At 46.2% G+C, this 13,473-nt stretch overlaps 1 protein-coding gene across 1 annotated transcript; it reads right to left on the reverse strand.

Annotated features, from left to right (window-relative positions):
* Positions 1–7,962: 7,962 nt before the first annotated feature.
* LOC121400624 lies at positions 7,963–10,434 on the reverse strand. Its single transcript, XM_041584052.1, has 2 exons — positions 8,191–10,434; positions 7,963–8,074 (listed from the first exon to the last, which is right to left on the reverse strand). Coding segments are annotated over exons 1-2 (2,220 nt in total). The 5' UTR covers positions 10,409–10,434; the 3' UTR covers positions 7,963–8,072.
* Positions 10,435–13,473: the final 3,039 nt, after the last annotated feature.

Below are 13,473 nucleotides of genomic sequence, written 5' to 3' on the forward strand. Positions count from 1 at the left end.
TCTTGGTGACTTACATTCTAGGTATAAACTTGCATTTGGATATAAAAAGGGCCCTACAGTCAAAAACTAGTTTACTTTGTGAAATAAAATGTAATTCTAACCAACTTTATCATATACATTAATTAAAATGTTTTAATTGTTTCAATGTTATTTTTACATGCATTGCCATTAAAGGAGAACAAAAACGCTATTAATGAATGTTGCTAATATTTTATATATGGAACTTATTGTACCAGCCTAAAGTTTCAGCTTCTCAATAGCAGCAATGATCTAGTACTTCAAACTTGTCACAGGGGATAACCAGTTGTTGAGAAGCTAAGGTTAGGGGTTGTCACAAATTATCAAGCAGAAAATGAGGTTGCCCTGTAATATAAGCTGATGCTACAAGGCTGATTATTACGTTCTGATGCTAGTATCTTTTGCATTGGTCCCTAAGTTCAGGTAACTGACAACAGCACAGAGCATGTGCAGTGAATCAGCAGAAAAAATAATGGGGGAACAAAAAGGGCATCTTTGGAGACACAGATCTTTACTGCTAAAAGGTAGTTGACTTGGGCTGGTACAGAAGCCCAAAACATATGTGCAATATTTCACCCCTACTTCTTAAGTTAAGCTTTAGTTCTCCTTTAAAAGCTGTTTTCATTTTCTTCACTCCTGGCTCTGACTAACCAGCTACTTACAAGAACTGAAAGCTGATTACAAGAACTAAAAGGAACATTGAACTCCTTTTCGTGGAGGACACTTTTCTTTTTTTAAAGGTAAACTTTATTTCTTTTAATTTTTGTAACAATACAAGCAATAAACATTTGTATTTAAAATTACATTTGTCTCTGGTTTTGTTCACTCCGTGGAAACAACAAGGAACACAGCTTTACAAGCAGTGTCGGACTGGCCCACCAGGATACCAGGAAAACTCCCGGTGGGCCCAGGTGTCAGTGGGCCCTCCTACTTCTAAACATTTGGCCTATTTCATGGTCATTATCAATTTCTATGAGAACAAAGAAGCTAGATATATGGTTTAATATATTATAGTATGTAAAGAAAAGAGACTAGGAGAATAGAGGTTGAGTGAGGAGAGGAAGAATAATAGAACTGAGAGTGGGCCCCTGGTGTCCCAGTCCGACACTGTTTACAAGCTTTTGTATATAATATAGAATTTTATATGCAACACATTATACCCTCCCCTCGGTATCCCTTGGCTCTGCTCCATGTACTGAATACCACCAGGTATCTGGCTTCATAGGTAGGATTAATTTTGGGTATTGTCTGATTGATTAGATTAATCCAGTAGTCTCTTCTGGGTGTGTTAGACCCCATCCAATGCATTATTACACATCTTTTAGCATAAAAGAGCAAGACCCGGAACCGCAATTTTGCATGGGTCGTAGGCACCAGGTGGTCCACTACTCCCAATAAACACACCACAAGGGAACGTACTTGAGGGTAGTTTAGTGTATTTGCTAGTGTGGCCATTTTTTGAGGCCAAAAGTCAGCTATTGTAGGGCATTCCTAGATCATGCTGTATGTAGGAAGTTGGCCGTATGAGTTTTACACCTGGGGCAGGCTTCACCTTCTCTCTTACCCATCTTCTTAACCTTTTGGGGGGTTATATAGAGCAGGTGGAAGACCTTGTATTGAATTAATCTGTTCCATATTGCTATTAGGCTAGTGTATATATTACCAGTGGACTCATCCCAATCATCTTGGGTGAGCTCAGGAACATTTTCTTGCCATTTCACCTGTGCTAGGTTGAATGGAGGAGAAATGGAGGTGAGCATGTTACGATATAGCTTGGATGCCAGCTTATTGGATAGTTCCACTGAGAAAGTATCTTCCACTGCCAAAGTGGTTAGGGTGGGGGAAAGGTTACTGAATTAGGACTTAAATATATGGCGAATTTGAAAATACCTGAATACATTTACCTGTACATTTGGTGCAGAGCATTTAGTTTGGAGTGCTTCATGGGTAAGGAAAGTACCGCTCTGTAGAAGATGCCCTAGCAATTTAATTCCCTGTTTTGACCAGTCCTCTAAATTGCAGTAATGGGTAAGGTAGGAATTACCTTGGCTTCCCTGACTACTCTGCTGGATTATCCCCAATTGGCACCTGCTTCCTGATCGTTTTCTGTGTATGACCCGGCCTATCCCTGACTACGTCTCTTCGATTGCAGATAAGTGCTGAGTCCTTATTTACGAACTGTTATTCTGCGGGCTCATCTGGCACTCCTGCTATTCCTTATCTGGGACCGTCCTGTACCAACTTTCAGGGCGCAGCTCAGTGGGAAGCGTGGGGGAGGCTTATACCTTCAAACTCGCCTTGATACCTGAGCTTTTGGTGCGGTAGATTTTTAAAGCCTTCTAGTGATTCCACTATTGTGGCTTGGTGATCTAATGGGAATAGGAGGGACTTGTCCCAATTTATTTAGATACCAGATATTGATCCAAACCGCTCCACTACATTGAGAAGTGCCATTAGGGAGCTTTGGGTGGCTAGTAGATAAGCATATCATTGGCGTATAAGGATATTTTTTCTGTGATGGAGCCTCTGTTGAGGCCAACTATTTGGTCGGATGCTTGGATTGCAATGGCTAAGGGTTCTATTGCTAACGCAAAGAGAAATGGGGAGTGGGGACAACCCTGGCTGGTACCTCTGGCTACGCGGAAAGGGAAAGGTATCATGCCATTCACTCTGATCCTTGCCTTTGGTTGGTGGTATAGCATTTGAATCCATTTAATAAATTCACTGCCCAGATTGAACCTGCGGAGGATTTCCCAGAGGTAGGGCCATTCTATAGAGTCAAATGCCTTTGCTGAGTCTAGGGAAACCACTGCTCTATTTCCCATTTTTTCATGTTGAATAGATAAATTGGTGTAAAGTCTCCTAATATTAATGTGGATCTGGCCGGCATGAATCCGGATTGGTCTGGGTGGATGAGATCTATTATATACCATTGGAGTCTTGTAGCCAGTATTATTGCATCCATATTTATCAGGGAGATTGGGTGATAGGAGCTACATTGACCAGGATCTTTTCCCGGTTTTGGAATTACTACAATGAGGGCTTCTCCAAATGAGGGGGGAGGGCCCCTGTTTCTAAGGAATTCTGCAGCGTATTTAGAAGGTGGGGGGCTAATTGTTCTGCTAGGACCTTGTACCAGTTGGATGGAAGACCATCCATACCTGGTGTTTTATTTGCGGGAAGGGATGCTATGGCTGCTTTAACTTCCTTTATGGTTATTGGTTGGTTTAGGGTGGTTTTGTCTTGCGGGTGCATTTTTGGGAATTATGTTTTCTAAGAATTGAGTATGCTCATTGTTTGGGTGCGTTATAGTGGTTTGATATAAACACTGGTAATAGGTTGCGAATTCTTCCACTATATATTTAGGGTCTTTAGCTACCTACCCTCTTTATATTTGACACGCCTGTTGTAGGGCTTTTGGTTTTCGCCCTATAGTCTCCTGTTTTTGTCTCCTTTTTCAAACATTCTTTGGGATTGGTATAGCAGTGCTTTCTTTGTTAAGAGTGTGTTGACGTTCAGGGGTCCCCAACCTTTTTTACCTATGAGCCACATTAAAATGTAATAAGAGTTGCGGAGCAACACAAGCAAGAAAAAGTCCCTTGGGGTGCCAAATAAGGGCTGTGATTGGCTATTTGGTAGCCCCTATGTGGACTGGCAGCCTATAAGAGGCTCTACTTGGCACTATACTTCCATTTTATGCAATTAAAACTTGCTTTCAAGCTTGGAATTCAAAAATTAGCCCCTGCTTTGAGGACACTTAGAGCAACATCCAAGGGGTCGGAGAGCAACATGTTGCTCATGAGCTACTGGTTGGGGATCACTATTCTAGGGCATTACATTTTGTTTGTAGTAGTGCATATGTCTGGTGCGGTATGGTTGTTCTCTACTTGCATCCCATAGAATGGCCTGGGGGCAGAATCTACATTTTGTACCCAGTAATCTGAGTTTCCTTCTGAGTTGGCTACCTGTACTGTATCATTATTCAGCCATAAGGGACTCAGTCTTCACAGTCTGGACTCCGTTGGAGCTGACCAGTGGAAGAAGAGCAGAAGTGGAGAGTTAGTGGTCAGAAAGAATGCGTGGTAGGAACTGTGCCCTGTCGATAAGGGGAAGAACATCAGTAGTTACAAGTGCTAGATCAATTCTTGAGAAGGTGTGATGAGTGGTTAAATGACAAGAGCATTCTTTAGCCTCTGGGTGTTTCCATCTTCAGGCATCTACTAAATTGAAGACTTTCGCCCATTATGCTAGTTTAGTTGGGCCAGGCTCTTCTTGAGAATGAAGGCGATCTGCCAGGGGGTACATTGTGGAGTTGAAGTCACCCATGATACAGTGTTGGACTGGGACACCAGGGGCCCACCAAAAAACCTTAGACCAAGGGCCCACCAAAAGTTTTTAGACCAGGGCCCCACTCTCAGTATTATATTCTTCCTCTCCTCACTCAACCTCTAATCACTCTTTTATTTACATATTATAATCTATCATGCCACCTATTTAGCCACTTTGTTCTCAAAGAAATAGGGAATGGCCATGAAATAAGACAAACATTTAGCGGCCTGAGGGCTGCGTGGAGAATTTAGCATGATAGAACAAACCCACCCAGGGTATTTTGAGGGAAAGAATTTTCTGGTGGGGCGTGTGCCCTGTTAAACCCGGAATGTAACTGGTTGAAGGTCTTGTGTGTCCATTATCCCTCCCGGCCTGGTTACAACGTAACATAGTGATCTGCTAGGTCGGGGAATAACCTTCATATTGTACGTATCTGATATGATCATTTTTCCATCTAAAAAGCTATCTGACTCAATGTCACTGATAACTGTACAGATGACTGAGGGGGGTGTACCTGGTTTATGGGATGTGGCAAGTGCAACTCTTACCCGTCATGTTGTAGGGTGGATCAGTTATAGGTTACTGGGTCGCCAGTTTCTAATGAAAAGCGGTGGGTTATATAGGTAGATGATCTTTCACATGACTTGATAAAAAGTGATTATTCTCGTCTTCGGCTGTTATTAGGAGATTGTCTCCTCTGGCCCCTTGCGTCTAACCAGTTGTCTGCCTTGGCTGGGGTTGCAAAAATGTTGGCTCGATCGCTGTCCAAAACTCTCAATTTGGAAGTGAAGAGCATACTGTACTGGATCTGTGCATCTCGTAGTCGCCTTTTAACACCCTGGAATGTCGCTCTTTGTTTCTGTACTGTTTTTAAGTCTAGGTAGAAGGAGATACGGTGCTATTGTATTGTATTTCACCTTTTTGACGGCTGCTCCGAGGATGGGGTCTCTGTCCCTATAGTTAAGGATTTTTAGCATTTTAGCAGGAAGGGCAGAGGTGAAGCTCCTGGTGGAGGCGCTCTAGTAGGGACCCTGTGGGCTCTTTCCACTATGAACACTTTGGAGAAAACGTTGGCTCCAAACAAATCTTTCAGCCAGGTTTCTATGAACTGTTCAGGATGTTGTTGTGCCTATTCCTATTTTCAAGGTTGTCAGATTTGTCCATTGAAGTTGCTTTTGCAGTCCTCTTACGGTGTTTTGTAGGGGAGTTACTTGGTCTTCGAGGGATAAAACTCTGTGTTCAACCTCTGCTGTTCTCTCCCTTATATTTTGCAAGTCCTGTCTCAGCAATGATATATCTATTTTAAGTTCTTCATGCTGAAGCTATTGCTCCTAGTACTTCACTTAGAGTTGGTTCAGGGGGTGTTTGGCCAGATTGTGGAGAGACTGGTGGCAAGTCACAATTTTCTTCCTTTTTTGGTGCTTGTTGGGAGCTATGTGCATCATAGTGCTCCAAACGAGATTCTGCGTCATTCTTTAGTTTTGGCCCGTATTTGCCCATGTTTCCCTTTGACCTTGATGTATTGCGTTTAAGTCGTCTAGTGTAATTTGAGGTTTGGTAGATTTGACAGATTAGTAGACCGGGCACGGTTGTCCAGGGATTAGTGGTTAATTGTTACATTTAAGGTCCCCATAGACGCAAAGATTTCTCTTGCCGAACGGCCGATTTTAGGGAACCTGACCAATCCTTCAAAATTATCGTGTGGTTAGTGGGATTCGAACGATCGTACATCTTACGATTTTTCGGCCATCTGTCAGGAAATTGATCGGCCAGGTCAAAAAATCTTTGTCGGCCCCAGTACAATCTATCTATGTTTGCAGGGCCAAGCAGGCAGCTACCCTTTAGTTTTCCTGGCAAATTGGTCTTTTTAGTTGATGGTAAATTCATACGATCGTTCAGAGAAGATCGTGGTCTCACGATCAGGATCTGATCTTTTAAAAGTCTCAACATCTATGGCCAGCTTTACCCTGCTGAGTAACTGTTGCTGTGATTAGTTTGTGATTGGGCTGTTAATCTGGGTGAAGGGTTATTTTTACACCTGGCTTTTATGTGTTAATTTGCCAAATTCAGGGCTATTTTCCTTTATGTTAATGCAGGGTTCCCTTATAGAATTGTTCACTGGGTCCTTCAGACCCTCACTCAATTTTATGTTTGGCCAAAGTCCCTTTTACCCCATTTGTTGGTTTTGTGGGCCAGGACAGCACTTGCCGGACCCATAGAGAATATGTGTTTAAGACTTGTTCGGTTCTAAGGTGCTGGCTCTGCTGCGCAGTGTTTGCTATGGGCTGCAGAAGGGGCCCCCAGGGCTCCAAGACCCTACCTTTGCTCCACTCTTCCGTGCCTTCTGTGGCTCCAGCTGGGTCCCCCGGGTGCTTCTGGCGGGAACTGTGGTTGAGGTCAGGACTCGACCAGTGTCCGCAGTTATGGGAGGCCGTGGCTTTACACGTGCCGCTAGGCCTCGGACGGTTCTTTTAGTGCCAGGAAGTTTATTATGGGCCGGGACGGATTGCGGGTAGTCCCCCAGCCCTTGCGGATTGCCTCAATGGATAATTGGTGGTCTTGGTGGGGAGGATTGGGTCTGTTTGTGGCTGGAGCCCCGGGAGTGCCCTAGGATGCGTCTTTCCAGTTGCAGGGTCGGCCACGCCCCTTCGGAGGACACCTTTAAAGGAGAAGGAAAGGCCCAATTGATGGGGGGTGACAAATGTTAGGGCACTCTCCAAGGATTGTAATCACTTCCCTGATACCTTGAGCCAGAGCTCATGTTAGCAGAAAACAGGATTTTTGATACTTACCGTTAAATCTGTTTCTCTGTAGTCATAAGGGGGACACAGGGAACCATGGGGTTAAGCTCCATCCTCCAGGAGGCAGGACACTTGAATTAATTAATTAAGGGGCGTGCCCTTCAGGCTTTACCCCCTACACTGTACCTTCCTATTCAGTTTGTCCCAAAGCTGCGAACGTAATCACCGAAATACACAGGCAGAAAGTAAACAGTGAAACTGAACAAAACTAGACCAAATGTCAATAGCTCGACAAGGGTGGGAAGCCCTGTGTCCCCCTTATGACTACAGAGAAACAGATTTAACGGTAAGTATCAAAAATCCTGTTTTCTCTGTCGTCTTAGGGGGACACAGGGAACCATGGGGACTTAACAAAGCAGTCCCAAACAGCAGGGTGGGAGCGAGCTATAACTATGTACAAGAGTACTGCAAATTTATTTAATTACTGAATGCAACACCTGTCGCCCAAAGGCAGCCTCGGCTGAGGAAAAGGTGTCAACTTTGTAAAATTTAGAGAAAGTGTGAACAGAAGACCAGGTAGCCGCCTTACAGATCTGCTCCAAGGAAGCAGAGTTTCGCCACGCCCATGAGGCTCCCACTGCTCTGGTGGAGTGAGCCCGAAGTCCTTCAGGCGCCGATCTTCCCTTCGCAGAGTATGCTTGCTTGATTGATTCTCTGATCCATCTTGATATTGTCACTTTTGAGGCTGCCTGGCCCCGACGAGGGCCCGATGGTATAACAAACAGGGCCTGCGACTTTCGGAAAGATTTAGATCTGTCCACATACCATCGTAATGCTCTGACCACGTCCAAGTTATGAAGTCTGCGTTCCTTCTCATTCTTGGGTTCCGGACATAGAGAAGGAACCACAATTTCTTGATTCATATGAAAGTCTGAAACTACCTTGGGTAGAAAGGTTGGAAGCGTACGAAGAACGGCTTTATCTTTATGGAATATGAGATAAGGAGGAGCACACGATAAGGCACTAAGTTCGGAAACCCGTCTGGTCGATGATATCGCCACGAGGAACACTACCTTATAGATGACCCATGTATCGGAAATAGAAGACAATGGTTCGAATGGTGGATCCAGCAGAGCTTCCAACACTACATTGAGATCCCAGCCAGCCACCGGAGTACGGAATGGCGGCACGATATGGGCCACTCCCTGCAGAAACGTGCGTATCAAGTCTTCATTCGCCAAACGAGATTGAAACAGGATTGACAAGGCTGATACCTGGACCTTGAGCGAGCGGAGCTTAAGACCTAATTGTAGTCCTCTTTGTAGGAAGGAAAGGATCCGTGGTAGCTGCAATTCAAGGAATGGAAAATGAGACTCCTTGCACCAATTGAGGTAAGACTGCCACACTCTGTGGTATGATTTGGAAGACGAGGCTTTTCGAGCTTTTATCATAGTGAGAATGACTTCTTCATTTAGCCCTTGGCGTCGCCAGATGGACCTTTCAACAGCCATCCCGTCAAAGCGAAGAGTCCGGGATTGTGATGTAATATGGGTCCCTGCAGGAGGAGATCTGGTCTGCTGTCCAGCCGGATCGGCTGTTCTATTGACATCTCCTGCAGGTCGGTGAACCAGGTCCTCCGGGGCCAATACGGTGCCACTACAATGACTATCAACTGAGATTGCTTTATCTTTTTGAGGACCCTTGGTAGCATTGGAAGAGGTGGGAAGACATATGCTAGATTGAAGTGCCAGCTCTGAGTCATGGCATCCACCCCCACTGCTAACGGATCCCTGCGGCGGGCAAAGAATCTTGGTACTTTTCGATTGTTTCTGGAAGCCATTAAGTCTATTATGGGGATTCCCCACTGGTCTGTCAGCTGATTGAACGCCTCTGGATGCAGTTCCCATTCTCCTGGATCCAGCTGATTCCGACTGAGAAAGTCCGCTTTTGTGTTGGACACTCCTGGAATGTGTATTGCAGATAATTTCACTGAGTTGTTTTCCGCCCAGAGAAGAATCTGTCTGGCTTCTGCCAGGGCCGCCCGACTTCGTGTCCCTCCTTGACGATTTATGTACGCTACTGTCGTAGCATTGTCGCTTTGGACGCGTATGGGCTTTTCTCTGAATCGGTCTGTCCACTGGACGAGGGCCAATTTTACCGCTCTCAGCTCTAGAATATTTATTGGTAGTTTGGCTTCCTCTGGAGACCAAAGCCCTTGGGCAGACTGCTCGTCCCATGTTGCCCCCCAGCCCTGGAGGCTGGCGTCTGTTGATATCACAATCCACTCCGGTGTTGCCCACGATTGACCTGCAGCTAGATTCTCCGATCTCATCCACCACTGTAATTCCGCCCTCGCCTGACGTGACAAGGACATGGGGCGGGATAGAGGTCCCCCTTTCCACGTTGTTAGAATGTTGGCTTGGAGAGACCGAAGATGTATTTGCGCAAATGGAACTGCCTCGATGGCTGAAACCATTGTTCCCAGTACTTGCATCGCCTTGTGTACTGTCGTGCTTTGACTGGACAGAAGATGTTGAACTTGATCTCTGATCCTGGCCTGCTTGTCCATGGGTAATGTTACAGTCTGTGTGATCGTATCGAATTCCAGGCCGAGGAATATCATCCTGTGACTGGGATCTGGGCTGGACTTCGACCAGTTGATGGTCCATCCGAAACTCTGGAGTAGCCGAACTGCTTGGTTTAGATGCTCCTTGGCCCTCGATTCTGAACTGGCCTTTAACAGGAGGTCGTCCAGATAGGGGGTCACGGAAATCCCCTGCAGTCTCAACGTTGCAGCTGTCACCGCCATCAACTTGGTGAAAACCCTGGGAGCGGACGACAATCCGAATGGGAGAGCCACAAATTGATAGTGTTTGTTCTGGAAGGCAAATCGTAGGTAGCGGTGATGGGGGGGCCAAATTGGAACATGCAGGTATGCGTCCCTTATGTCCAGGGACATCATCAGTTGCCCCTGTTCCATCCCTCGAATGACAGATCTCAACGTTTCCATCTTGAACCGTACTGATCGGATGAATTTGTTGAGACCCTTGAGGTCGAGCACAGGTCTGAGAGAACCGTCCCTCTTTGGTACTGTAAATAGGTTCGAGTAAAAACCGGAGAATCTCTCTTTGGTTGGTACTGGACTGATTACCCCGGATCGCTCCAACTTTTCTATACATTGTACAAAGGCTTGAGCCTTCTGAGCACAGTGGGGGACTCTGGACATGAGGAATCTTCCGGGTGGCGTGCTTGAGAAATCTAAATGATAACCCTCTGTCACTATTTCTGTGACCCATGCATCTGAAGAATGCTTCATCCATTCCTCCCGGAATCGAAGTAATTTGCCCCCTATCCAATCCAACGATTCCGGAGGTGATGCCCCGTCATGCTGAGGCGGGCTTCTCCCCTGAGGGTTTGTTGTGAGGCCTGTTGTTTTTCCAAGCGGGCCGGGCTTTCTCACCGACTTTGGCCCGAAAGTGGGACCTTTGTGGAGAATTGTTACGCCTTGAAAATCTGCCACTTTGGCCACGAAAAAATTTCCCCCTTCTATTTGAGGTAGATGCTCGGCCTCTGGTCTGTGGGAGAAAGGTACTCTTCCCCCCCGTCGCCTGGGAGATAATCTTCTCCAGTTCTTCTCCAAACAGACGATGTCCCTTGAACGGCAGAGAAGTGAGTGACTTTTTGGAACTAAGGTCCGCAGACCAATTTTTGAGCCATAATGTTCTGCGTGCTGCTACGGACAATGCTGAAGTCCGGGCAGTAATTTGTGAAGTATCAAGGGTTGTGTCACAAAGGTAACTAGATGCCTCAGCAATAGTCTGTACCGACGATAACAACTCCTGTCGGGGAACCCCGTCTAGAATGTCCTTGGCCAGCGACTCAGACCATGCCTGTATGGCTCTGGAGACCCACGCTGAAGCCAGGCAAGGGCGTAGAGCCGACCCTGCAGAGGTGTAAATTGCACGAAGGAACCCCTCTAGCCTTCTGTCAGAAGGGTCCTTAAATGCTGCTGCGTCAGTAACTGGTAATGTGGTGGACTTTGACAGTCTAGAAACTGGGGCATCAACTGATGGTGGATTAGACCAAGTATCAACTAGCTCTTTTGGAAAGGGATATGATTTAGAGAATTTTTTAGTCGCCTGAAACTTGTGTTCAGGGGAATTCCACTCATTCTGAACTAAACCTTGAAGTTGTTCATTTTCTGGGAAACATACAGCTGACTTATGTTGCCTCTTGAATAGGCTAGATGCCTCTCCTGTCTGTTTGGGCTTCTGGGATATATTAAGAACCTCAAGGACACCCTTAATAATCCCGTCTACATCATGAAAACTGTCACGATCCTTTCCCTCATCCTGATGTTCTTCCTCATCTGCGGATGAATAGTCAGAAGATCCAACCTCACCTTCAGAGTGAGAAGAGTGGAGCTCAGGGGAAGATTCGTCAGACACAGCAGAGTTGACAGTGTCCCCTCTTGCGTCGTTCACCCGTCTACGCTTGGCGCCAGTTTTATGGCTAAGCTGAACAAGAACCTTTCCAAGGTTATCTGCAATGGCATTCAACCCTTGTAATGATGCCAGAGATTGAGATAATTGGACTGCCCAAAGAGGGGGAGGAGGCTCTGCTGCAGCTCCAGAGTCTAAATCCTGAGAAACCGTCTGCGGAGCAGTCATAGCTGACGCAGCTGAGAGGCCCCCATGAGCAGTAGTATCCCCCTGCTCCAAGGAGCAGGACCCACAAAGCGGCTCAGCCTGGCCCCCTGGAAACTTTTTCTGGCATTTTGAGCAAGCAAGGTATCTCACCTGTGCTGTTAAGGGCTTCTTCCCCCCTGCCCTTGTGAACAGTCCCACTGACCTACCTTCTGCCATAGAATAGGAAGGTAGAGAGAAAGGGGCACTGCCTAAATCACCTCCAGACTTTTTTAGACAGAAAGAGTAGCTGCCTGCTGCTCTCCCTTCGGATCTCCGTTCCAAAATGGCCGCTGGAACGCAAGTTGCGTTCCAACCCGTGCGCGCATGCGCACATGCGCTCACTTTCGCGCCCAAGAAAATGGCCGCCGGCGAACAGAGGAAGTGGAACGCATTGCGTTCCACTTCATTGCGCAGATAGACGGACCCGTCCACCTCCCTCCAGAGTCAAGCCCAGAGTGCGCAATAGACGCAGAAGGAGCCGAGGAGCAGGCAGAGCAGGTGCTGGAGCGGGAGAGAGAGCAGGGGGGAGGGGGGGAGAGGGGGGGGTAGAGGGGGGGGGTAGCCCAGTAAGGGGGGGGGCCCCAAACCATAAGGCAACGTTACTGCAGAATACAGGAGATGTGCCACTTACCCCCACACCGGCCAAACCTTCTGCCCTGAATCAGTCAGTGCAGGCAACGTCTGGGTGGTCGATATAGCAATAGCTAGAGAGTGACCCCGGTGCGTTTCACCTCGTAGGGGGCTTCCTATTAAAAGACAGGTAACCCTGCTTTCAGGCCTCACCCCGGGTATCAGCCATGGGCTGAACGTGGAATCACACGTCGGTCCAACCTCCCGGGAGCAGGACACTTAAAAAACTGAATAGGAAGGTACAGTGTAGGGGGTAAAGCCTGAAGGGCACGCCCCTTAATTAATTAATTCAAGTGTCCTGCCTCCTGGAGGATGGAGCTTAACCCCATGGTTCCCTGTGTCCCCCTAAGACGACAGAGAAAACTGCACTTGCCTGGGGTACATGTGATCGAGCAATCCTTTTCCTCCTCCTTTATATATGCAGTTGCGCATGTCTTATGTCTTTATGGGTATCTCTAATGTATTATGTGGGTACCTTTTTTAAATGTATTCTGCTTCTGCAGGAGAGGACTTGATCTCTCTTCTCTTCCACTTTCTGGATGAATGGCTATATAAATTTAGTGCAGACCAACAAGAGTAAGGCTTTGTTTTCTTTCCCTTTATTTATTTTTCCTAAAGGTTACCTCCCTTTTGTTTTTCCCCTAAGGAAGTAAAGGTTCTGAACATTGATTGTGTTAATTACAGGATTCGATCTATCAGGTATGCACAATCATCTTGTATTTTGCATTTCTCTAGGCAAAAATCCCAAAATATTTTACTCCATAGCCCCTCACACACATCTCTGTATTTTTACACATTTTCAGTATATACAGCACAGGTACATTTACGATCTAGCTAAAGATCTTTTTTCCCCCCTTGTTTGTGGTTTTTAATGAAACTAACTTTAAGTTTTACATTTCTCTTGGTTGGATTTTGATCACTTGGCTCTTCTACAATGTACATTTTACAGTACTGCTTAGAGGGACCTGATTTTTGGCACCACAGCGTTACGGTTCAGGGTTACTCTTATATATGGTGCAACAAGATCAAAGAGTCCTAACTGGCGAATGATTGTTGGGTTTTGGGTT

This window comes from Xenopus laevis, chromosome 2S, assembly GCF_017654675.1.
Source record: "Xenopus laevis strain J_2021 chromosome 2S, Xenopus_laevis_v10.1, whole genome shotgun sequence".
NCBI lineage: Eukaryota > Metazoa > Chordata > Amphibia > Anura > Pipidae > Xenopus > Xenopus laevis.